Source organism: Siphateles boraxobius, unplaced genomic scaffold (genome assembly GCF_051911475.1).
Source record: "Siphateles boraxobius isolate OS27281-9 unplaced genomic scaffold, OSU_SipBor_1 1, whole genome shotgun sequence".
Classification (NCBI taxonomy): domain Eukaryota; kingdom Metazoa; phylum Chordata; class Actinopteri; order Cypriniformes; family Leuciscidae; genus Siphateles; species Siphateles boraxobius.
In genome coordinates this window covers 9,808,381-9,835,803 of record NW_027508699.1, presented here as the reverse complement: position 1 = coordinate 9,835,803, position 27,423 = coordinate 9,808,381, and the positions used below count along the sequence as shown (strand labels likewise).

General features: G+C 38.8%; 2 protein-coding genes across 4 annotated transcripts in view; one reads left to right on the top strand and one right to left on the bottom strand.

The window, feature by feature from the left end:
• The window catches only part of zzz3 (zinc finger, ZZ-type containing 3), a 30,670-nt gene extending 19,099 nt beyond the window's left edge, over positions 1-11,571 (top strand). The window contains exons 8-12 of the mRNA XM_077200124.1: positions 998-1,093; positions 2,239-2,388; positions 4,896-5,030; positions 5,422-5,522; positions 10,043-11,571. Of these exons, the coding sequence (XP_077056239.1) occupies positions 998-1,093; positions 2,239-2,388; positions 4,896-5,030; positions 5,422-5,522; positions 10,043-10,187 (627 nt within the window). The 3' untranslated portion in view covers positions 10,188-11,571. The remainder of the gene's footprint in view (positions 1-997; positions 1,094-2,238; positions 2,389-4,895; positions 5,031-5,421; positions 5,523-10,042) is intronic.
• A 476-nt stretch (positions 11,572-12,047) lies between these two features.
• Positions 12,048-27,423, bottom strand: part of ak5 (adenylate kinase 5) — a 136,645-nt gene continuing 121,269 nt past the window's right edge. For 2 of the 3 annotated variants that reach the window (XM_077200161.1, XM_077200208.1), the window contains exons 9-14: positions 22,370-22,412; positions 21,363-21,416; positions 19,666-19,829; positions 17,197-17,313; positions 15,769-15,963; positions 12,048-12,700 (exon numbers count right to left, since the gene is read on the bottom strand). In XM_077200161.1, coding sequence (XP_077056276.1) covers positions 12,635-12,700; positions 15,769-15,963; positions 17,197-17,313; positions 19,666-19,829; positions 21,363-21,416; positions 22,370-22,412 — 639 coding nt within the window. In that variant the 3' untranslated portion in view covers positions 12,048-12,634. The remainder of the gene's footprint in view (positions 12,701-15,768; positions 15,964-17,196; positions 17,314-19,665; positions 19,830-21,362; positions 21,417-22,369; positions 22,413-27,423) is intronic. The other variant, XM_077200183.1, reaches the window with a different exon arrangement.

Sequence of the window (27,423 nt, the reverse complement as noted above, 5' to 3'; positions counted from 1 at the left end):
CGTACAATTAACAATACGAACTATTACAGGAAAACACATCGACAAAAAATAAATCATACTTACAGGTTGTGGCCCGTAAACAAAAGCTTCTGTTCTTAAAGTTGGAACTGCTCCATCTTTCAGGACAAGCCATTGTGCGAATCATGCATTGAGCTCTTGAAGATTGTGGAAGCTTTCCTCCGTAAAATGTGCAGCACATAGAGCGAGATATGGGTCATAATTATGAGGGACAGAGTTAAAAATAAATTTTAACCATTGGTCCCTAACTCCTCCGACCCTAGGAAGGCTGAACAAAGCGGCCCTGTAATCCAGATGAAAATAACAGCAGTGTTTCGACAGCATTGCGGCAGCAACACTCCAGCCTACTATACCACAACAACTCTTCTCCAAAGCAATATAAAAATGGCCTCGGCCCCTTATTTCGTATTCTCGGAGGAGGGGTTTAGTGGGGTTAGTGATGTCAGCAACCCTGGAGGAATGTCATGTAGTCCCTACCGGCCGTTTGCTGTAATCCTTAGAAATTGATTTCTTTAAAAGCAAATATCTCCTTTTGCTTTGAACTTTGAGCGCTGTAACTTTGCAGATGTTGTTTGTGCTCAAACAGCAACATTACACACAAGCTAAAGTCAAATCGTGTTTTACCTCCCCTTTAAATTGATATAATAAAAATATGCTATTTACTCATCCCTTTTCCTAAATTATGGTTTAAATAATTTATTGTAAAATTTGAACTGTTTTTACAGTCATTTTATGGTTTAATGTGTTACCATAGACATTGCCCTACCCCGCTCATTCTGTATTAATTTGAATTGTGCTGGTCTTATAAAAGATCTTAAAAGCTTTAAATTTGATTTTAAAAATCCTGCAGATATCCAGTTGTCTTTTTCACTAATCTCTCAAGAGTCTGGACGTCAAAAAGCCATGGTCGGAAAGCTTAACCAGGGAATTCAGGGCAAGCTCTTTTTGTTTACCAAATCTTTGTTCCTCTTCTTCACAGGTTGCTAGCAGGGTACAGAAATATTTCATAAAACTGACAAAAGCTGGTATTCCAGTACCAGGCAGAACACCCAATGTGTGCTTGTACAGCAAAAAGGTAAATTGTTCTTATAATTATCAATGTATGCATTTTTTTTTTCAGAATTGTTTTATCAATAGAAAGTTTAAAAGAGCAGCATTTATTTGAAATAGTATCAATTTTTAATGTCACCAAAAATTTCTGTCACTTTTGATCAATTTAATGCATCATTGCAGAACAGAAGCATAAATTTCCCTTTTTTTTTTTAAAGTCTACTTTAGCTTATATCAGTGATGCTTTTAAAAATTGTCTCTTCTGCTCACCAACGCTGTGTGTGTGTGTATATATATATATATAGATATATATATATATACATGTACATGTAAACACATGCTTACATACGCATGGTCCTCAACACATTTATTAGACCACCAACCAATGTAAGGTTTGTGCCACAGCTGCTAAACTATTAGTATTGGTGATCACCAAAATCTTTTGTTTTATTTATTTTTTTATGTTTCTGTAATTGTTAATCCACCATTATGTGTAAGCTCTTTAGTCACAGTTGGCCAAGTCAAAGTCTGGACTTGAATCCTATTGAACAAATTTGGGATTTAGTGGATTCAAAGATAGATCGCACAAAAGTTTCATCAAAAGCAAGTCAATGGGAACAACTAGAAACTATTTGGAAGTCAGTAACAACAGAGACCGTGAGAAACACAAAACTGTGTTACACAAAAACTGAACATAAAAACAATGCCAACAAAAATGGCCAAAGGACGCCATACAAAATATTACGTTTTTTTTGTTTTGTTTCATGATTTGTTTAATTTAGTGTTGGGCAAAGATCGCATCCAAAATAAAAGTTTGTGTTTACTTGATATATTTGTGTGTACTGTATATATATATATATATATATATATATATATATACACACAAATATTTCTTAAATGTATACATGCATGTATATACTGTACATATATTTATATATCATTTATATTATATATAAATAACAATTTCTTCTTAAATATATACATGCGTGTGTGCGTGTATTATTTAAATATACAAAATAATCATACACCGTACACACACATATATTATGTAAACAAACTTTTATTGCTGATGCGATTAATCGCAGTTAATCGTTGCCTAGCACTAGTTTAACATTTAAAATGCTTAATTAGTGCATATTTAATGCCAGGACATGTTGTCTGTAATTGCAGGCCTCCAGTAAGCGACAGCACCACCTCAATAAACACCTGTACAGGCCCTCAACGTTCCTCACCTCATACGAGCCGCCCGTCTACATGGATGATGAGGACGAGCGTTCACACTTCTTCAACAGCCTCCAGGATAACAGCGCGGATGATTCGGTCAGTCCCAGTTCAACTCCAGCTAAATCCGAGAGCTGTTATTGATCGCTCACTAATCATCAGAGAAATGCATGTGCGATTTAACAAGTGAAAGCTAGCGTTTTATTAATCATATCCAAGCAAATTGATTTAGAAGCTGAGAACGGAAAAACAAATACCAGGAATCGATGGATGAAACAAAGGTTTTTTTTTTGTGGGTTTTTTTAAAGCCATGTTTCAAGCCATTTGTTTCATCATAGTGACTTCCTTTCTTCCCCTCTGGCAAACATTTGATGGCCTTTCTCAAACAGGAAATCCATTAAAGACTGCAAACTGCCATTTCCACAGTTGGGATTTGCTTGATGTTTGATCATTTGATAATGATGTGCTGCCTTTTGAGAAGCACCGCTGCCAAAATCATTAGAGACGACTCGATGTTTGCGTCTCCCCGGCTGAACTGTGTGTTGAGTGACTGTGAACTGACTACAGTGGCTTGACATTTTCTCGGTCTCTGATATGTAACCTTTACTCGACACTGGTCAGCGGACCCTGCAGAGAACATAACCAGTCGAGTGTTGCCAAGCATCAGTGAACCTTACATGCACCAAATGTAGACTTACTACAAATCATGATGACATCACAAGCCATGGAAAGAAATAATCAATAATCTAAACCCATCTAAATTGTCCTTATCACATTGCAATGTTGATTTGTACAGTATACTGTGGTGATCATACAGAGAGTAATCATATCTGCAGTATTAAAATAACAAAACAAAAATTTAGAAAATAAATTTAGCAAGGGTGCATTGATCAAAAGTGACATTAAAGACATTTATGGTTAATAATAATAATTTTTAATAATAAAAATTTCACGGTTTCCACAATAATATTAAGCAGCACAACAGTTTTCAACATTGACAATAATACATTTTTCTTAAGCATCAAATCGTCATATAAGAATGATTTCTAAAGGATCATGTGACACTGAAGACTGGAGTAATGATGCTGAAAATTCAGATTTGCTATCACAAGAATAAATGACATTATAAACAGTGAAAATATTTTACAATATTACTGTTTTGATTGTATTTTTGATCAATCAAATGCAGCCTTGGTGAGAAAAAAAATATTACAGACACCAAACTTTTGAACAGTAGTGGTTTGAATGAACATGATCTAATTATAAATTTCACTTCAACAGCATTTATTAATCTTAGCTAATGTTAATTTCAACCTTTACTAATACATTGTTAAAATCAAAAGTTGTGTTTGTTAACATTAGTTAATGCACCGTGCACTAACATGAACCAACAATGAACGTTGTTAATTTAACATTAACAAAGATTAATAAATATGGTAACAAATGTATTGCTCATTGTTGGTTCATGTTAGTTAATGCATTAAATAAGGTTAACAAATGAGACCTTATTGTAAAGTGTCACCGAAGTTTCTGATAATACTTAGCTTAATTGTCAAATTGACACTTTATTTATGTTGTTACCGAAGAGATATCAGGAAATGAGCAGAGAACGGGATCAGGAAATGTCACATCTACCTGACCTAAAAAAACAAAATAACAAAAGCAGTGTCATTCCAGTATTAGGTTACACTTTATTTTGATTGTCCACTTTAGACATTCAACTTACTGTAACTAACTTTGTGACTAACTTTGCAACTACATGTAAAACTAAGCTTGTTTGCTAACACTTTATTTTGATGCTCCTGAACAGACATTCTACTGACTAGAAGTATCTTTGCAACTGCATATCAACTTATTCTACTAACCTTTAGGGCGGAGTTTAGGTTTTAAGTTTAGGGTGGAGTATAAGGTCCTGCTGTTCCTGTTCAAGGCCATCAATGATTTGGCCCCGGCCTATCTCGCCGAATTACTAACGTTCCAACAAACCAGCCAAAACCTTGCGCTCCTCTGAACACACCTCTCTGGTGATTCCAAAGTTTAAATATAAAAAGTTTGGAGGTCGGTCATTTGCCGTCCAGGGGCCAAAGCTGTGGAACCCACTTCAACCAACACCTACGAAGCATCACCATGTTGAGTGTTTTTAAATCGCAGTTGGAAACACATCTATTTAGACAAGCTTTTAACACGTAGCCTCCGACTTGACTCGATTGCTATTTTTATGTACACTTATGTTTTTTATATACTGTTGTCTATTGATGTTTTTTACTGGAAAGCGCCTTGTGCACCTTTTGGCTGTTGTAAGGCCCTCTACAAATAAAATTTGATTGATTGATTGATTGATGAACCTACCAGTCTAATACTCTAATGAGAGTTAGTTGACATGTAGTTGCAAAGTAATCTTTAGTTAGTAGAATGTCTAAAGTGGACCATCGAAGTAAAGTGTTACCTAGTATTACATTCCAGACTCGTTGGAAAGAAGTTTTGGGTTGAGTAGAGATTTAATTTTGTGCTAAAAATTCAGACACTGTGTGAATAGGCCTTTGTAGTAGCGACAGCTGATGTGGCGAGGAGTGTTGCGCTGTTCTGATCCTGCTGTGATGTTTCAGGACGAGGATGGGGTGCCAGTGGAGCTCAGGCACCTGCCGGAGTACAAGGAGCTGATGGAGCTGAAGAAACTCAAGAAACAGAAACTACAGGAGATCCAGGCTGAGAGCGCTCTCATGCAGCACGTCGGCTATAAGGTACACATGGCATTTCTTAGTCTGTCTCCATGCCAATTTCTCACTGATTTCTGTTGGAAGGGAAATTGACTTCACCCTCATGTCATTACAAACCTGTATGACTGCCTTTCGTCTGTGAAAAACAAAAGAAGGTATTACCTGCAACATTGGACAAAACATATTTTTGTGTTCCATTTGAGAGAAAGTCGTACAGGTTTGGAAACAACATCAGTAAATGATGACGGAAATGTCTTTTTTGAGTGAACTATTCCAAGCGATAAATACCATCTCTCTGAGCCATGAAGAATGAAGCATTTTATGGCTGTTCGACAAGTGCATAACAACATAATGTGTCTGTTTGTCATGTTCAGCGCTTTTGGTTTTTTCATGTTCGCTTGTAATTCTCGCTCAGTGTGACATGTGTGGCATGGAGCCCATCCAGGGTGCACGGTGGCACTGTCAGGACTGCCCGCAGGACAACGCCGTGGACTTCTGCAGTACCTGCTCCGACTGGTGAGTCACAGTCTCACTAAACTAATATGGAGCTGGGAATCTTTAGGCTGCTAACTGATTTTTCAGCAATAGTGTAGGAAAACAAATTCTCAGAGTTATGTTGACTCTGTGGCTATTTGCAAATAACCATTGTGTTGGAAATATGGCTGCAACCCAAATATAGACCTTGCACAGAATTTGATGTGCATGTAAATTAGGCTTGGGCGGTATCCACATTTTGATACCGTCAAACCTCCTCCCTATTTTACCGGGGTATACGGTATTACCGTGACTCATTAAAAATTATGACATAAGGCTCAGACAGCGTCACCAAACTGTTGGCTTGTGTCTACACCGTTCAGAAACTGAATACCAGATCGGGCATAAAAAACACAACAAAAAAAATCAAGGCCAACCCGTGCACGTTGTGTCTGATCCCTGTTGACGGCATTAAATGTAATATGAGCCGTAGCCCTATTTAGACTCGACTATTTTTAATACGTGGGCCGTTATAATATGGTGGCGCCAAATAATTGTTTAACCCAGATGCTGAGGGGGTGGTAGATATAAATACTATTTATAAATGAGCAAAAATGGGACAATTAATAATATTTAATTATTTTAATTATGACAATTGTATTCATTTTATTAATTCATTTAAATTAAATTAACAAGCAACAAGCAACAAGTGCATTTGTAAATCCGGTGACATGCGGCCATTAATTTTTATTAATACAACTTTTCTGTCAGTGCTGCAAAGATTAAGCTGACGATCGCCATCACCTAGTGAACGCGCATATATAGAGAGAAATGCAAATCATGGATTACATAATCAGAAGGTATAGGCTAACCTTTTTCTTTTCCTTTTGAATTGTTTCGTTTAAAGAAATTGACGATTGATATCTCCGCAGTGAACGCGCCTATAGAGAGAAATGCACATCCTGGATTAATCCGAGAGTATGCTGCCTGTATTTCTTTTCCTTTTGAATTGTTTAGTTTAAAGAAATTGATGAATCGCCATCTCCATAGTGAACGATAGAGAGAAATGCACATCATGGATTACATAATCAGAGAGTAGGCTAGCCTATTTCTTTTCGTTTGGAATAGTTTCGTTTAATTTGATGATCGCCATTTCCGTATGAACGCACATAGAGAGAAATGCACATCATGGATTAAATAATCAGCGAGTGGCCTATTTCTTTTCGTTTTGAATTGTTTCGTTTAATGAAATTTCAAGCTTTATTTAGATATCTGTCATGTCTGTGAGACATACACTGAGTTTCGGTTAATTTATGATGAGATTTCAATGCAAGTGACCGCGGCGCGCCAGCGCATGATCAAGTCATGATTATGTTGTCTGATATATTTGATTCTTATTTATTATTGGTTGATAAAAAAAAAATTAAAATTAGGATACAATTTATACAAAACGAAATTCACTTTAAATAAAGGCCTTTTACAAAATGAAACTTAATTAATTGGTCAATGTCTGACTCCAGATGCATTCCATCTTACTAGTGCTCTTCAGTTTTCATTATCAACGTAAAAAAAATAACATTATAATATTTTAACAAATATAAACTAATGCGCTTATTTAATGAACTCGGGGCAAAATGCACCCTCGCAGCGGTGAGTGGGTCTTTGTTTCGGAGATGCGACATTAGGTTAGAGGTGTTTCCATCTCTCGCGGTCACCTTTTTTATTACAACATTTACAAATTGCCTCGTCAGTATTTACCGCCTCTCCCTTCTCTCTCTCTCTCTTTCTCCTCCACACTGTCACTTGATGACAACTACATAAGCATTTTTAGGCATTGAATAAATTATATTTATTTATTATATATAAGTGCCGGTAATGACGGTATTGAAACTGATACCGTTGCTATTTTAAGACCCCGCGGTATACGATATTACCGAAATACCGCCCAACCCTAATGTAAATGGTGGTTTTGGCCTGCAAATGCTTTTTCTGCAAACACTATAAATTTTCAATTCTGATTATGAATTTTTGTGTCCTTTAGCATTAATGCCCGCTCACTTTTTTTTTTTTTACCTTCATTGGTTCCAGAAGTTTTTTTCCATTCATTTTTCGTTAAAGTGTTATAAGCTATGAAACAAACCGACCAGCTACGAGGTGAATCACAAAAGAAGCAAAAACGTATTTGAAAATCAGACAAAAAGACATCGGTACAAGACAGTGCTTTTTTTGAGGAACAAAATACAATTCCATGAAGCACTGCAACTGACAAGTTTATTTGAATGTCTGTATATAGAATAAAGTATTTTGACAGCATACCTTTTTTTTTTTTTTTTTTTTTTTTGCCCGCCACAGGTTTTTATTGGTGGAATAATCTGTATAGCTTCATGGGTAATGTAGTTTTTCAAACACGATTATTTTAAAAATAAGTTTAAGTAGGGCTGTAGTCAAGACCACCTTTGTCGAGTCCAAGACAAGTCCAAGACCTAGACTAGTCGAGTCCAAGACAAGACCGAGACCGAAGAGGTTCGAGTCCAAGTCAAGACAGAGTCCAGGACAGGGGAAAAAAAGACATTATCAAGACAATCATTTTGGGTTATTATTTGTTGATCTAAAAGCAAAAACAGTCTCACAACACCCAGGATTTTTAAGTATAGACATTCCCCTTGATATCATATAATCTTCTAATCTAAAGAAAACAGAATGATGACATATGGTGATACCTCATGATAGCAGGGTTTCACTGTGGATCTGAAAGACCCATACTTTCACATTCAAACAGCCCCCCATCATAGGCCGTTCTTGAGATACGCCTTCGAGGGGAAAGCTTATCAATACACAGTTCTGCCGTTCGGTCTGTCCCTAGCACCCTGTACATTTACGAAGTGCATGGACGCGGCGCTTTCTCCCCTGAGACTCCGGGGAGTGCGCATGCTGAATTATATCTCGATGACTGGCTGGTTCTGGCACAATCGCGGCTCACACCAGAGCAAATAAACAGCGCGCATATAAATGGCTTTTATGTGTGCTTACTGGGAACATATTAAAGACACCTGGACTCGGTCGAGACCAAAAGCCATATTTGGCAAGACCAGTGGCCGCGAACGAGACAAGTCCGAGTCCGAATACCAGCAAGTCCGAGACAAGTCCGAGATCATAGAAAAACGGTCTCGAGTCCGGACTCGAGTCCAAGACCGGACTCAAGTACTACAGCCCTAAGTTGAAGTGATCCATGTGGATGGCTCCAGCAACAGCATATATACCATATTCTAGTTGCCCACTGAAACTAAGCAGGGTTGAGCCTGGTTAGTACCTGGATGGGAGACCTCCTGGGAAAACCAGGTTACTGCTGGAAGTAGTGTTAGTGAAGTCAGCAGGGGGCGCTCACCCTGTGGTCTGTGTGGGTCTTAACGCCCCAGTATAGTGACGGGGACACAGTATATATACAGTCAAAAAGCACAGTCCTTTGGATGAGATGTTAAATCGAGGTCCTGACTCTCTGTGGTCATTAAAAATCCCAGGATGTCCTACGGAAAAAGAGTAGGGATTTAACCCCGGCATCCTGGCCAAATTTGCCCATTGTCCATCATGGCCTCCCAATCATCCCCATATACACCCATTGACTTCATCACTCTGTCTCCTCTCCACCACTAAGCTGGTGTGTGTGGTGGGCATTCTGGCACAATATGGCTGCCGCCGCATCATCCAGGTGGTGCTGCACATTGGTGGTGGTTGAGGAGATTGTAATGAATGTAAATGTAATGAATTATTATTATACCTTGGAAATCACAGTTGCTTGTCTTTAAAGATTTATAAGTTATTGTTAAAAATCAATTATCCTATGTAGAAAATGAATGAAATTTTTACTTCTGGAAACCAATGTGTTGAAAACGTTGTGGACTGATATCGAAGCATTTAGCTCTTTCCCCGCCAGTGATGGAATTTTCCGGCTGTTATACGGTAGGGTGCGCTATTAGGCTGATGTTAATGTTACTAAATGAAATGTCGACCCAGGACAAGCTATAAGATTGTGAAGCTTTAGGGGTGTTGATAGACTCGATCTACCATCTATGATTTGATCATCGATTTGATTTGTCTTTGACAAAAACGTGATTTTCTGAGCTTTTTGCTCAAAGTAGCTTTTTTCATGAAACTTATTTACATTGAAGTGTTGATAAAAAAAAGGATGCATGAATCTAGAAGCAGAGGCTCTGCATACTTTTTATAGTATGCATTTTCAGATATTCATATTACAAAATATTGTGAAATGCTTGTGAAAATGATCAAAAACTCTTTTCAAAACCAATGACGGGGAAAGAGTTAAGAAAGAAAGACTCCTTTGAGTTCTGGTATTACATCCGTTTAATGACTTGGTTTCAAATGGTTTTTTTAGTTGAAATTCTTGACACAAGAAAATCTCTTCCATTTAAGTTTCCATTGAAGACAAATCTAAGGCGTTTTTGCACAATTATTTTAGTTTGTGCGTAAAATTTCCACAGTTTCAACTTAAACGTTGGCACAACAGCCTTGTCCTAACCACACACCTTTCTTTCTGCCCCCTTCAGTTTGTTCAAAACCGAGACCCACAAGCCCACACACAGACTGGAGCCAGTCTGCCCGGCCGAAACCTTCGTGGACAGAGACTACTGCTTACAGCAGAGCACAGGCTACAACTACCTGGACCCCAACTACTTCCCTGCCAACAGATGACAGGGACGAGCTCCAGCGCTAGTATCCAGGGCTGGGCCGCAGCCCCCAGGGCATTCTGTGCATGACTCCATCATCCAAGTCAAAGAAATGCTTAAGTCTGGGCGAGAGGGTACCGCAGATGTGCTGCACCTCGCCCCGACCCACTGCTGGAGGGGGGTGGGGTGGGGGAGGGTTCGTGGGGGGGAGGGGGCAACACCCTGCCGCGGTTGTCAAACCTTACCAGGTCTCGTCAAGTAACACTATCTCAAATCAAAAGAAACGAGAGGAAAGAACGAAAGAAAGAAATGGCGCACCGACATTCCCAATCCCAGGACGTTTAGAAAGCAACTCGACGTCTCCCTTTGTTCCCGCCATTTGAGTGACGGGTGTCGAGTGACGCACCTCTCAGAGGAGCGTTCGGCTCTGGAATCATCATCGGCGGAGGGCGGGCTCGCGTTAAAGTGCAAAATGTCGTCTGTAGTTGAAATATTTATAAGTGAAGCTTTGTGTGTGAGCTATTTTCATGAGGCGGGAGTACAAGGAATGGAACTTGGTGCTGAGACTGTTGTCTTTGATTCATACCAGGTTTTTAACCAATCGAGGAGGTTCGCTCACATCTCCGAAAAAATCCCAGCTGACCAACCCCCATACGTGTCTCTTGCCATAGGCTACCATTTTCACTAGAAGCTGCTCTTTGTTTCCACTTACGACCGTTACATGATGTTGTCACTTTATTTACGTTAATTTCCTGTTTTTTTTAAACGGCGAATTTGGGTAAAAAAACCCCACTCCACTTAACCCACCCGACAGGTTCCCAAACCTCGAAGCACTACAGCACGGAGAAGACCAGCTGAAATCCGGAAGGCATTCTTCACGCTCTCTGCGCTCGTGGAGGGCTTTCTTTTCTTTTCTCTCAATGTGTACTGTTGTTGATCATGTGGAGTATTCAAATATATGGTGAAAAGTAGCCAGTGGTAGTTGCCATGTGCCATTTTTTTTTCTTCCCTTGCCACTTGTTTTTAGAAGAAGAAAATAAAGAACTCGTGGTACGTTTGCTCTCTGTGAAAAACTGCCCAACCATCATCACGCCCTTAGATCCCTCTAATTTTTCGCAGTTTCCTCACGGTCCATGAAAAGATTGTATTTTTATTAATCTATTTAAAAGACAAAGAATAACAAGAAATCGAGTCTGTGGCGGTCGTCGCCCGCGCGACACTCCCACGTTATTTTATACACATACATTTTGTTGTGCTTTGAGTAGACCATTTTGTATTGGGTTCTGTTCTGTTCACCTCCCCTCCCTTGACCTGCTTCAGTATCTGTGTATAACAGTCTGTTCTTAAATAATGTAAAAAATGTTAGAGGAGAACTGTGGAAATAAAAGTATGTGAAAAGTCTTTCTACACCACATGACTCGGGTATTATGATTTATCTTTCTGGTTCATTTCTGTTCTTAAAGGTAGGGTAGGCGGTTTTCGGAGAGGCTAGCAATAGCGAGCTAGCTTTGAAAGCATAACCTTCAAACATATCATAAGGAGAGCAGCAGCTTTTGTTTCTGCTAGACCACACCGAGTGCTTGTTAGAAATCAGCAATGGTGAGAGAACATTGTGCTTGGTACATTTTCGTCTTCAGACCAAACTTGGGTCTTCAGCCGTCGAAAGGTCAGTAGGCGGGTTCCTCTGGAAGTGGACAAGCTGAGAGCGTTTTTAACCTTGTGTACACGTTAAGTGTCGTCTACGTGAGACCCAATCGGCCGAAACACTAAGTAGTGACAGGGGCAATGATTTTTGACTTCCTCTTCATACCCACACATACAATAACTAAAATGAAAACAACATTCTAGCACACAGCTTCTACTTTTAAAGAAAAAAATAAATCCATTAAACATATGAAATGTCTTTATTTCACTCTGGTTGATAAAGAAGAATACAGTTACCACCTCATTGTGAAATTCATTGATTCATTGCACGTGTAAAAGCCAGACTGTGAAATTCAAATCATTTCCCTTTCCAGCTCATTCATTTCCGCTTCAACTACAATAAATCACTATTCTGGCACGCTTAGCACGATATAATGAATAAAGTTACAATATAAAAAATGCTCTCCAGCGGCCAATCCTTCATGCTTCTCAGTTTTGCTGATTTCAGTACTCAAGGATACTGATTGAGTCCTAAAACACTAAAACGGCACCAGACAAGTAAATAACCCTCTTTCCTTGTTTTGTGAAGCTGAAAGCTAGCTAAAGCATACAGGTTCGATACCGAGAGATAAACACAGTTGATTTATTGGGCTGGTATTTACAGTGAACGACGATGATGTGAAATGAACAGGTGCCAGTTTTCCAAGTGGACATGCCATACAGAAGCTGTTATCACAGGCGTGTTTGTGTGTGTAAATGTGAGTCAGTCTGCAGTGAAGCTGTAGGTGATGGTTTTGTCCTCCAGGGGGCAGTGCGAGTCCAAACTCTCTAGCAGGAGTCCAAGACGAGGCAGATCTGCTCAAAGACGTCTTCTGGGGGCTGCTCGGCATCAATCTACATATACGCACACAACACAACGGCTGTTAGAAATCATAAGCTGAAAAGTAGGGCATCAACCCACAGGAGGAATGTCATTTTGCGCTAAAAAATCCTACAAACACAGATGTTCTGAATGTTTTCACTCTGTATATAGAGACAGGTTCATCTGTCATCATCACTGGATCATCAGATATGATTACAGTGTAATACATTTTGTTCTATTAAAAGGGTTTTCAGCAGTAAACAGATATTATTAATAAATGATCATTTAAATTAGTTGTGGTAATTGGCCTGAACTGCAAGTTTTCTTTTGTCACACTAATGCACTAACAAAAAACTAAACAAAAAAAAAGCATTTCCCTTTAAAATTATTTTATTGATATTTCAGCAGGTGGATTTAGCTTTGCATGTCAGTTACTAATCCTTTGAATGAATAGATTTAAATGATTATTATCTTTAAATTGCGCCGTGGGCGAACTGCTCAAAGAGCAATTTCTCACTGAAATATTTTAGAGCATAACCAGAAAAATATGGGGATCTCACATCTTTTAAAGGGTTAGTTGACCCAAAAGCCATCATTTTCTCACCCTCATGTCGTTCCAAATCTGTAAAACTTTTGTTCATCTTTGAAACAAAAATAAAGATATTAATGAAATTTTGATCTTTCTGTCCCTCCATTGACAGTTCGCAACTGCACACTTTGACACTTCAAAAAGTTCACAAAGAGTGTACAACTAATCCATATGAATTGAGCGGTTCAGTCCAAATTTTCTAAAGAGACACGATCACTTTATATGATGAACAGATTGAATTTAGGCTTTTATTCACATATAAACACTGATCAGTGAACATAAACAGACGCTCATCCATAACTGCTTGATACAGGAGAACAAACCTAATTGGTTCTAGTAGAAGATCAAATGTGCTGCGTAACACGAGGAGGAACCTCATCGGTTCTCACTCATCAAGCGAACATGCTTGATTTACCACAACTGATGTGTGCGTTGATGAATGTTTAAATACTGTATGTGAATAAAAGCCTAAATCAGTGTTACTCATTGCGCGGCTCCGGCTCGCCAAGCTTTCATTTGTGGCTCGCATGGCCGTAAATAATACAGTGATATGATCAAGCAGTCACTACAGATATTTCATAAAAACATTTAAAAAGAAGTTGGACTATAACATAACCCATTAAAAACTCCAAGTGTCAGCTCTATTTTCAAATAATTTTGATCGGATTCAAAGGGGTGGTTTATCGAGAGAACATGTTCACTTGATCGATTGAAAACCAAAACTGAAAGGACACCGTCCGTCGCGCTGAACGCGCTGTTCTTCTGATGAATAAAGTGTCGTATAAACGAGTGTCACGTCGTTCTATAATTCTCCTTTCACTCCGTATCTGTGAAGTGAAGCAGGACAACGGCTCACCAGTCCTTGTTTCAGGTTCTCATCCACAGACGAATGATTTTGGGAATTTTTACTGCGTGATCAATACAAACAGCACGGCATAACGGTTCATCATAGTCTCCAAATTATGACCAGAATTTGATATTAAGTCTGCTGTTTAAAACAAATAAAGAACCAATGTAGGAAAATGGTTATTACGCGACAACAGCAGGAAACTTTGTATATTTGTGCAGTGTGCGAATGTCAAAAAAACTATTCCAAATTTGAAATTTTTTGACTTCTAAACGTGCACATCACCCTGATCATGCATCATATCACGATGTTAAGCATTCATGTAAACTGCAATACATTCAGATTAATCAATCACAATGAATTCAGTCCGATTGAAACAAAAGTTGTGCATGTAAACATATCCAGTCCCTGCGGAGTTGCCAGTTATGGCGGTATTTCCAGCTCTTAACGCCGCATGTGCTCTTGGATGATTAGATACATGAGGGGCTAATGTAGAAAAAAATGACTTAATGTCATTCTGGGATGATCTATTCTGGAAATCCTGCTTTTTTTGTCATTAAGGGAAATCATCTTGTCTCAGTTACAAATTTGACTGGTAAATCATTAAAAAATATATATATTTATTGGATTGCATATTGAATGTTCAGGGGTGACATTAATAAACAGACATGGTATTTATGACTGGATGTAACTTTTTATACTTTCCTGTAAAAATGGCTCTCCTACTGACTTTGTCCTATCAGTGCGGCTCTCATGAAAAAAATAGTGAAGACCACTGGCCTAAATCCAATCTCTCATCATATAAAGTGATCGTGTCTCTTCAGAAAATTAGGACTAAACAGCTCAATTCATATGGATTAGTTTTACAATCTCTGAATGAACTTTTTAAAGTGTCAAAGTGGTAGTTGCATAGACTAAACTGTTAATGGAGGGACACAAATCGCTCAGATTTCATTAAATATCATTTGTGATTTGAAGATGAACGAAAGTCTTATGGGTTTGGAACAACATGAGTAAATGATGACAGAATATTCATTTTTGGTTGAACTAACCCTTTAAGATTGTAATATTTCAATAAGTTGAGGTGTTGAAATGACTACTTTAAAATCCGCATATTTAAATGGACCATGGTGCTATTAAAATGTACATGTACCACAATAATACCAATGTATTTTTGAAGCACCTTTGTTTACCATGGTGATGATGATTGATTTTATTTCTTTTGCAGCACAAGATATTTTGATTAATGTTGGTAACAAGCATTGGTGACCATTGACATATTGAATGAAAAAAAAAAAACACCCAGCCATTTCTCAAAATATCTTCTTTTATGTTACACAGAAAAAATAATGGAACTATCTCTTTAAAAGACGGCTTCCCTTTTAGAGAGATCAGAGGATGTTTTTGCTTATAAATCAGATGCACTTTCATTTACCGGATATCTGAGTGAAAATATCCTGACATGACAAACCCAAATCTGGTTAATATGTGCTTTGTGTAAGTCAAAACTCAAGATAGGGGACATATTTCAAGGATGTATGTAAAGTACACTTAAGAGGTTCAATTGAGGTCAGTGTAACCAGTCGAAATGACCCACCTAACGTCCAAATTACACTGAAACATCACCGCTCAGACTAATAGTATCTTAGCTTCTCCACACCGACCTTATGCAGAACTTCTCTGTGTTGGTAGTGGCCGACCACGGGATTGACCAGACTGCAGAATCCGTCCACTCTACGACCAGTGTCTCTGTCTCGGGCTTCTTTAGTGTGCAGGCTGCAGGTGGCCCTCTGCTGCAGACGTCGGCTCATGATGTCCGCAGAACATTCCAGAAGCAGAACAATGTCGGGCTGCCCCATCTGAAACACAAACCCACACATATACACACATGTCAGATCAGAGATTGAAGCTATTAACACAGATGAAAAATTGACTTCTGCAGGAGTTAAAAGGTGTAGATGTCCAAAGAAGACAATGCTGTCATTCATTGTTCAATGGAACACAGTAGATGCTTAAAAGAGAGACACAGTGGGTCCCCAGGACCAAGGTGAAAAACGCTGGTCTAGCAGATAAAGTGTTACGCCTTTGCTTTATGTAATACCTCTTTGTCAAAATCAGGTACATATAAGTGTCAAGAAACCCTATTCCTGGCCTCCTGTCAATGTTGGGTCACTGTGATTTTGCCAAGTAAGACATGTTCCTTGATCAATATATTTTGTTGATCCTGGAACAACATTTCTGTCCAAAAATTTAGTACTAACCCTAACCCGAATTTATCCATAAAATCAGAAGGAAAAGATAGGTGAATCACACTGATGTAGAAGCACCTAACCCTGGTTGTAAGCCTAAACTTGAAATAAACTCTAAGCTTGTCTTTCAGATCCGATTGGTTGATTGCAATGTTTTTCTACTTTGTGAAATCACATTCAATGTCAATGGACCAATAGTTTTTTGGTAAGTTGTAAGGATCACTGTCGAGTCCAACTGCCTTTAAGCAGGGGATCATTGTATGTTCAGGCAGGAAAGTGATATCAATGCATAACCTCGATTTCTTCTGTGCCGGTGAACACCGTGAGTGTGTGAGACAAATCAAAAGTTAACCCAATAGTCATTGTAAATCTTGTCCTCTGAAGTAGCTCTCAGATCTAATTTGTCCATATTCAAACTTGGCTGTCATGTTTGGTACTAAAGTGACTGGCATCACTGATGTTAAAACTGATTATACTCAAATGCAAATTACATCTGAGAGCTGCAGTGAAGAGAAGTTTTTCAGCAAATTACATCAGATTTTCCACCTGTATCTCAAAGAACGTAATCATATGGCTTTGGAAGACCTGGAATCTGCTTTTGTGGGCATGAACACTTTTCAAAATGTCTGTTTGTGTTTCATAAAACAATGAGAGGCATACGGCTTTAAAACAACATGAAGGTGAGTAAACAATGTCAGAATTTTCATTCTGAGAAACCTATTCCTTAATATTAATAACTTCCTGCCATTGTACTCAACATAATGCAACAACTGTTATAGTATTTGTCATTAGTGACTGCAGTCTCACTCCCAGTGATTCCATCCTTTCCTGAAGAGCACTGACCTTGGCTTCATATTCTTGCGCCTGCTTCACATTCTTTGGGAAACCAGTGACCAGGAAGCCCTTCCCCTGACGCACAGTCGAAGCCATGGCCTCGCACAACAGATCCAGCAGTGTATCCTTAAACACACCCAAACAGAAGAGAAAAACAGATGAACACAATCATACAGATATACATTCAATGACAACAGCTGGACGCATAAGAACACAAACACATATTAGATAAGAAGTGAGAAGTTCTGATGTCTGGAACGACTAAAAGTAGTACACAGCAAATGTTAATGGCAGTCATGTTGCTAAGCAACACCACTGTAACATAAATCATCTGATTAGAACTGAATCTCTCTAGCCACATGCTAAACCTCAGCAAATAAAACTCAGCAACAAGAGCCTGAGCTCTAAATGATGAAACAACGACCTCATCTGACCCGCTACTGACAAAAAAAAGAAGTGTAGCACTAATATGATTGCTTCATTAAAAGTGTTTGTAAGTGTCTGATGGTGGAATATACTGTGTAATGATGACATAGCTTAAAATACCTCAGTGCCATTGTTTTGTCTCAAGATGCACACCAGTGATGTTTATTAAAGCCACTTAAAGGGATAGTTCACCCAAAAATGAAAATTCTGTCAGTATTTACTCACCCTCATGTTGTTCCAACCCCGCAAGACCTTCGTTTATCTTTGGAACACGAATTAAGATATTTTTGATGAAATCTGAGAGCTGGATCCCTTCTCCATACTAGTCCATAGGCGTCTTCAGGGATTGAAACTTGCCGGCCTCGAAAAGTTATTAAAGACATTGTTAAAATAGTCCTAGTGACTACAGTGGCTCAATCTTAAGTTTATCAAACGACGAGAATACTTTTTGTGCGCAAAGACAAACATAAATAACGACTTTATTTCAACTATTCATTTCCTTCTCTTTGGGCCTCTAGTCAGTTAAACTAGTGTAATTGCGTAGAGCTACGTCACACGTAGGCTCACTATTGGCCGACGCTGGTCATGTGTGTAATGCGTGTGACGTACAACAACAGAAGCGTACGCTGTTAAACTAGTAACCTGACTCGAGGCCCATAGAGAAGGAAATAAATAGTTGAAATAAAGTCGTTATTTTTGTTTGTTTTTGCACACAAAAAGTATTCTCGTCATTTGATAAACTTAAGATTGAGCCACTGTAGTCACTTGGACTATTTTAACGATGCTTTTAATAACTTTTCGAGGCCGGCAAGTTCAATCCCTGAGGAAGCCTATGGAGGAGTGATCCAGCTCTCAGATTTCATCAAAAATATCTTAATTCGTGTTCCAAAGATGAACAAAGGTCTTACGGGGTTGGAAGAACATGAGGGTGAGTAAATACTGAAAGAATTTTCATTTTTGGGTGAACTAACCCTTTAAATGTCCTCACTGAACTAAGGCTTAATTCTGGCTTAATATACTTCAAGCAAAATCGAAGAACAAACTGATGTGACGTCATTTCGGAAAAAAATCAGGCCGAAAGGAAGTTCGTTTTGGGAGTTCGAAACAGCTTGCCAAAGCAAACTTTCCGGAAAAGAAAGTTTGACCCCTAAACGAAGATCGAAAAAGAACTTCGCCATGAGTATATCGGGGCCTTAAAAGTCTTAGGATTAGCTTAATCCCTAATCAAACACAACTGTCTACACAACTTTATTTATTTCTGTCCTGGGTGGTCCAGCTCAGTAATGCGTGCCATGAGAATTTTCTTTAGCCCTCCCTCCTCCCCAGCACCACCTGTCTAGATCCTCTACCGGTTCTCCCTACCTTACCTTGCAGCAGCCGCATATAAATCCTACTCCATGAAATTCTGAGTATGCTTTAGCAGTAAGCTTTGCACAGCAGCAGTGTAGCAGTACACTAGTCTCCCAAGATTAATCCTACTTACACTGCATTCTTATGTATAAAATGAGAGTGGTCATGATTGAACTGTAATAATGGCGAAAAAAGAAAGTTTTGTGTCTTTTTCCAGATCTGTCAGGTTTATATTAATCTATGCTCTTAAAAGTTGACAAAATTACCTTTAAGCAGATAAACACATTTAAATGTCTTTCTCTTCTGGGAAAAAGGACCAAAAATATTGTAAATGTTTAAGGAATGCTTCTGGGAAATTCAAGCATCCCAGTAAAAGTCAAGGTGTGTCCAAAACAATAAACAATAAAAAATAAAATAAAAAGGAGACCGTAGATATGTCCTAGGGCAACTTTCTGTTTTAATATTTAATATGAAATATGCCAACCCAGGAAAGAAACCTATAAATGCAAATTAATTTATGTAGTCAATATACAAATTCCAACAGCCCTTTTTGTACACATCCACTCCTTTAAAGGTTAAAAGCACTGAGAAGTGTTATGAAATAGTGTGTCTTCCTGTGTTTGTTCCACAAGCGTTAAACCCAGTGAAGGGCGAAGCTGATCGTTGTAATTTTCAGTAATGGACTTTAACGAGATTGTGCACCTCGGGAAGCTGCTCTCCCCTCTCCAGAAGGTCTCGGAGAAAGCGTCCTCTCTCGCTGTGGGACTGCAGTTCGCTGCACAGGATGTCCCCGGGACACAGGCGCTTCAAACTGTACCGCTCCTCGATTTTCTCAGACTGGAGAGCTTTCCCCGATCCCGGCCCACCTGGTCAGAATGAGAAAAGTTGAGAATAGATCTGTAATGACAAACTGTACAGACAATGGATGGGAGAGACTGTTCTAAATACTCAGGAACAAGACCCACATCCTCAGTAATTGCCTGTCTTGGGAGATGTGAAATCAGTAAATATCGTATGGTTTGCCCCTCACACACTATTCGCTGGCTCTCCCCGACCCTGCCATCTGACTGAACTCCCACGGGCCTTCATTAGGATTCTGCACACAGCTCAGGGCAGCACTTATCTATCCAAACAGTCCACATCTAACAGATGTTGTCTATAACGCTAATGACGAGGATGTGGCAGACAAATTTTCAAACTTTTGAGAAAGCTTCTGAGATATCCAAGCATCACAGCAAAAAGCAAAGGGGTTTATGTCCAACCAGCCAAAACAATAAGTGGCAGAACTTTGTTTATTGCTTGGACTCTACTTACTGGATGGCACCAGCGACCAACAAATCAGTATCATGCTTCATTACTATATTGCTATTTGACTGAAGGTTGCTTTTAGTGTGGAATAACTGTTACCAATAACTCATTGCAGAAACATAGTCTAAGGATGAAATAAATATATTTAGCCATTCACCATTATGAAAGAAGCCTAATATTGTTCACCCGAACTGTTTTTATGTGATCAATCATACAGTAAAACTTGAAATGTTATTAAAATTTCGAAAAAAGTATTTTCTATTAAAATTTTTTTTTTATAAATTTCAAAAAATGCTTTTATGCGGTCAATGTTTTTGCAAAACCTACTCTGAATCTCTCTTTTACTCTCAACGGAGCTGGAGTCTGACTATTAAATCTAATCTATTTTTTTTTCTTGACAGGTACCACAGTGCAGATATAAAGCAGATAAATCTTTCCGCGGTTCTTTAACGTGTCAGTTAGAGTGGTCAAGTGCACTCTAGAGCGTAATTCACTCATGCTATCAATCTCAGATCAACCATATCCAAAGCAATATTACAAGCATAAGCACTTTACGAATCTGCTGACGCAACAGGACAGGAACACAGGCCGTATCCAACGTGTTCCTTTCAAAGCAACCGAACTGATTTCTTCACGTCTCTTTTCGCCACAAAGAGATATAAAGCTTGGCTTTTGGTTCACTTCACTACATTAGCTTGAGCTTTTGAACAAACATGAGGGGAGGGAAGCCCCTAGCACACAAAGCCTTGTACCATCTTGACCGTCTGCTATCCATTTATCCTGAACATTATCCTGAGTCATTTTCAAATGAAGACTGCGGAACCATCAGAAGCTCTCACCTGCTCCCAATTTCAAACACATGCTCCTTGTGTGTCTGTGTCGCAAAATAAACAAAATAAAATGGCGTGTGTTATTATGTCTGATCTAGCTGTGATATATGTACTTTATATCAAAACACTGCTTCCTGATCTTTTCTTCTGGAGGAAATGAAGGCACAATAAAACCGTGCATTCCGTGTCTGTCTATAATGAAAATAATGTGCAATGAAAGTAATGTATAATGTGCTAATGCAGTTTTATCAGCTAACATACCAATCACAAAGATGACCTTTTGCTTCTTGGTCTCCACGGGAAAACCTGGTGGCACTTTGGTAAAAAAAAAAAAACACACAATTATATTGCAATCAGATAACAGCTTTATCATGTCAAAATATAGCTTTGTAATGTCATGTGGTCCAATCAATGCTGGAAATGAATGAGAATAATATGTAGGGTTAAAAAATGCAGGTTTACCAGTAACAAATATAATAATATAATATAATATAATATAATATAATATAAATATTTCTAAAAATTATATTATATTATATTATATTATATTATATTATATTATATTATATTATTATATTATATTATATTTCCCGGGTTTCTAAAATTGAAGTGCAAAATTCAAATTTCTCTTTGTTGCTTTTGGCTGTATTTACACTTTCGTTTACCCCCCCCCCCCAAAAAAAGGATGACTCCGGTGCAAGGTTGACCTGAAGTGGTGGGTTTTCTTTTAAAAACAGTTTTCAGAGTCAGGGGGGCATTTTACAAATCTCGCAAAATGAGGATGATGAAGAGGCTGCAAGTATAGCCTACTAATAATGTGGATAGTTGCCGTAATGGAAACGGTACAGAGAAACGAATCCGAGAACGTTGCCAGCTGTGGTGGGAAACATGCGCGTTCTTTACAGAAAATGAATGGTTCTGGGTGCAAAAAGCAATTCCTGGAGAGAGGAGGGGGAATAATGACAGGGTTTGTGTGACGTCCACCAGTGAATGCAGACACGATTGATGGATTGCGTTTACATTACACTGAGATCCGGCCACATTCCGATCAGAAGAGGGTTTACACTTGTCTTTTCAATGTGTATGTGGACAACATCCGGATACAGGTCGCATGTTAATGTCAAGTGTCAGCCACAGACTTTAGAGGCCTATTAGACATCTGATACTGCTCAAACAAGCACATAATCATTCCTCTATCAATAATACAACAAGAAATACACACACACAAATAAAGTACACAAAGATCAATTAAGAGATACTGCTCTCACTTTCTCCAATCGCCTCTGCATATCCAGCCACCTCTTCATCGATCTGCCATAGAGAAAGACACATAAGAAATATACTTTTATAAAGATCACAAATGAAGTGAAAGGGCAGTTAAAAGCATTTAATTGTCATGAGAGTAGCCTACTGATGATTCTAAAAATAGTCTCCAAGGTTTTGATGCAAATGTACTTTTTTCTTTTTGGATTTTTGGGAGAAAATATGATGCTTCTTGACGGTCGTTTCATGAGTTTCAGTGTTTCGCTGAGCCAATTAAAACAAAAACAGTGAGGTTTCCAGTGTTTGAACATAAACACATCGCAGAAAACTGGAAACTTGACAGTTTGTGCCGTGATTACTGTGATTAAAATAGTTCTGGGTTGTTTAACAGCAAAAGTGGTAACTTAAGTGGTAACTTGCCACTTTTTTTGCAGCATTAGAGAAGATGAGATGAAAAAGAGAGTGTGTGTGTGTGGGAGGAGTGCAGGGTGCCACTGATGAGCGTGTTTGTGATGTGGGCAGGCCAGCCGGTACGATGAGTCACAGGCAGAAAGAGAGAGAGAAATGATAAACATACCCAACAATCCTGCAAACTTGGACCGTCCAGGCCACAAATCCTGCGCCATAGACAATGAGGGGTACACGTCCATCCCAATATTCACCTTAGTGCTTGATCAATATTGTTTCTTTTAATAACTGATTCTTGCACGTTTGTTTTTGGACATAACCCCCCAATCTTGAATAATTTAGATACATCCATGGCCCACATGCATTAGATTAAAAGCGAGCTTTAAAAAATCCCTTTTTTTCAGGACACTTCGTGAGCATAACATCCTGACACAGCATCAATTCAAGCATGATTTTACCTTATCGCAACATATATAGCCAGATTTTAGCAGAAGTCTACTATCTAACCCTTCAACTGATGTGCTGGCAAAGATAGAACAAACTATGAATCTGATTGGCTAGAAGGTTATTTCGCCTGCAAATGATTCTCATTACGGTCACATGAAAAGCACAGCAATATATATGTTTTTTTAATCAGTTTAGTTGTCAAAATAGAGCAAAACTGTGAAATATTATCGTTGCATATATTTCACTGGGGAAAAAATGGCTTAAACCATAAATCTAACAATATTTAGTTAAATTTGTACTTAAAAAAACTTTTGCCAACCCCCGAGGCATGGACTCTACACAAGACTCCTGAAGGTGTCCTGTGGTATCTGGCAGCAAGACTGTGTTAAAAAACAGTCAGATTATAGCTTCAAGCATGAAATGCGGTTACATAACTCTGATATCATACACTAGAGTTGTGGCGGGTGGGGGTAAATTAAGTGCAATCTGCTATGACGTCACAATCATGGCGCATTTTGATCTATGGATCTGCCTGAAGTGTACATGTTGAGTAGACTTGCTGCCTCGGTCAAAATCGAGGGGTCGAGGGTCTGTCCGAATAAACATCCCTTGTCATAAACAAGCTTGCGAGTTTATCTAAAAGTGGAGTTAAACGCGGCCCCTGTCGCTGGATTGTGGTTTGTCCCTCCTCAGACAACTGTTGGTAAATTCTCACCATTGCTGGCTGGAAGCAACACACAAGCCTTTCAGAGATACCCTGACCCAATCGCCTTGCCATAACAAATTGGCCCTTGTCAAAGTCGCCAGATCTTTATTCCCGCCCATTTCTCCTAGATCCAAATGATTGATTACGAGAACTGATTGTTTGCTTACAATCTAATCTACCCAGACCTTAATATGTGGCCTTGTTTAGAGATCATCAACAATATAGGCTTTATCTGTGACTGGTCAATGTTTTGGCTCATCAGTGTATTCCCTGAAAACAAGTTTAAATATCTTCCAATATTTAACCTCTGAAGTAAACATATCTTAAGCAAGGCAAGGCAAGGCAAGTTTATTTATATAGCTCATTTCATACACAATGGTAATTCAAAGTGCTTTACATAGAAGAAATTAAAATAAACAAAAGAAATCAGAATAATTAAAACAGTTTAGAATAAAAGATAAAAAAAAAAATCTTAGGATGTTTAGGCAATTTTTCAATGAAAAGCAATACTAAAATATTAATTAAAATACTGATTATTTTGCAGTGAAGTCCTTTGAGTCCAAATCTTCAACATCTCATGTTTTTGCTCTCACTCTTTTACTTGTTCTCTCTCTCTCTCTCTCTCTCTCTCTCTGAGCGTTCTCATGAATATCAGTCTGCCTCTCATTCATTAGCTGTGCAGACTGAACAGTGGCGAAGGTCGGCCTGATGTGCTGCCGACGTTTGGCTTGTTTTTGTGCGTGGAGGAGCCGTGGGCGCAGCAGAAAGTGATTTCAGCAGACACCCTCGTCTAATAAAGCAGCACAAGCCACTGTATGAGACACTCGTCCTATTGTGCTGCATCACATCTGCATGGTATTCTGTACAAATATCAGGGATGCTGGTAAAAATATCATAGTGAGGGTACGATGGTGTAGTGATAAAACCATATGCTTTAATATAATATGTTACCGAAAGAACACCATATTTCATCCTATGGAATTTAATCCCATATACTATGTTACTTTCACGGTACTTAAAGGCACCACAAAGAATACAGTAGAATTACCATGGTGGATGGTAAGAAGTGTAACCACCGTTGTAACAAATGAGAGACAAATGAAAGGAAAATCCGCTACCTCTTGAGGCATTTTGCTTTAAATAAGTACACTTATTTGTATGTGTTGACTAACAAGTACATAACATACTTGATTATAATTTGAACTGCAGTATGTTATTCGATATTACATTTAGTGTTAAAGTACCCATATTATGCTATTTTAAAGGTTCCTAATTTTGTTTCGTAGGTCTCCTACAATAGATTTACATGCTTCTTCTTCTTCTTTAGGTCCGTCTGTGCTACAGGGCGCATTGGGCACAAGCATATTCCACTGGTTACGATTGACTGCATGGGATTCGGCTTCTTTCCATTTAAAGCCATTAAGTCCTCTTTGAATGTACTTTACCAGGTCTTCATCATTCTACATGCATCCAAGGTCTAAAAACACTTTCATTTTCTCATTATATGCATTGCACATCCACCTAAATTCTCCAAATTCTGAAAGATTCATTCAAAGATTCAGTCCCCTCCTTTCCGAGCTTTCTCTGCTCTGATTGGTCAGATGGCCCAGTCTGTTGTGATTGGTCTAACGCTTATAGCACATGTCAGAAATGAAACACTCATTACCATATCTGAAAATCTGGAAGTGTGATGACGAGCAAATTAAAGAACACAGACGCAGCCAGATCATTTCCATAATGACCAACACAATCTACCAATCTAAGCGTCTGGTTTAAAGGTGCACTGTGTAATATTTAGGAGGATCTGTTGACAGAAATGCAATATCATATACATAACTATGTTTTCAGTGGTGTGTAAAGACATTACATAATGAACCGTTATGTTTTTATTACCTTAGAATGAGCAGTTTCTATCTACATACACAGCGGGTCCCTGCTTATATGTAGATAGAACAAGAACTTGCATGTTAAGTCACCATTTTGCGGCGTCATGTTTCTACAGTAGCCCTAAACGGACAAACGCGTTTCATCACTATGTCGTTTTTCGTGCAAAGAAACTAGCTAAAGTTAGCGAATAAAACACTGACACAATAATGAACAAGTAACAATAATATTTGCAATAACATTTCGTTTAACTGAATAATTAAGAAAACATAATTTCTTACTTCATCTTTGTAAAGAAACCGCATTGCTTAACTAGCTACTCTCTGCTGTCTCAGACGACGACGTCTTTTCCTCTCGTCCAAACTTAACTTCTGTTGGTTGCAATTCGTAACCTCACCACTAGATGTCTCTAAAAATCACACACTGCACCTCAATCCAAGTGGCTGGCAAACATTCACAGTACAGCATGAAGCCAGCATGGCCGGAGCCAAAAACCCGCTGAATACGCCGTACACTGAGCCGAGGACTGCTCTGAGATCTGTTCTCATCTACACAAGTGTTTTTCCCTGCGTGATGCTGATGGCACAGAGAGTTTGCTGTCAGCAGCACCGCTGATGGACGCAGATGAAAGAGTCACGGTGGGAATGTGGGCTCATCCACATCCATAAACACGCTTCACACTATCCTCCAACAACGAGCCTGCTTTTGTCTCACCCAGACACGACCCTCTCCATAGAAATGCACAGAGAAGCAACAGATTCAGGAATTCAGTTTGACAGACATCTAGCAACAGGGAGGGTCTAATTGGTTCGCCTCTTACATGTAACCCTCCCGTATCGGTTGGTAGATAGCGAGAACCCTTTGAATAGATAATGTGTGTGCGTGTGTGTGTGGCAGGAGACAAGGAGAAAGAAAAAAACAAGTGGAGAGAACAAGATGCTCCCAGAAAGAGAGCAAAAGCAATCCAAACAGTCCATGGCAGGAGCACTAAGGGTTCCTGATAGTTTTGAGCTTATTCTGAATTGTGCATGAATCTGTGAAGCTGAATATAGTGTTATGATCTTCTGTATATAGATTGAGAATGTAAAAAACGAATGCAAAGCATGTATAAAATAAAATAAAAATGATAAAACCAAACTGTACAATCTAGTTCACCCAAAAAATGAAAATGCAACTTTTTCACAGAATAGCGACTAGAATTTAGGTCCGTTTATCACACGCATATGTTGGGATTCCATGTTTTATGGAGACATTACATAGACATAATAATTTTGGTATAATTTGGCATAATGAACCTACCCAATTCACAGAAAACTTTGTGCATTTTTAAGCCTGGTTCACACGGCAGGATAATTAGGCCAATTTTAGCCCCAATTTACCCCTTCCGAGAATCTTAAGTATGCTCCGATTATGGTAAAATAATATGATCAGATATTCCTGCCGTGTGTGGGGTGTTAAGAGAGCTCTCGTCTGCTCGGAAGGACGTCGGGACCGCTCCGATCTCAAATCTGGGATATCCAACATGTTGGATTTTTTGGGCCCGATTTCTCCTCGAGTGTGGTGTCCCCCGGGGACAAACGAGTACGCGTGTAGCCAATCAGAAAGCGACGTGAC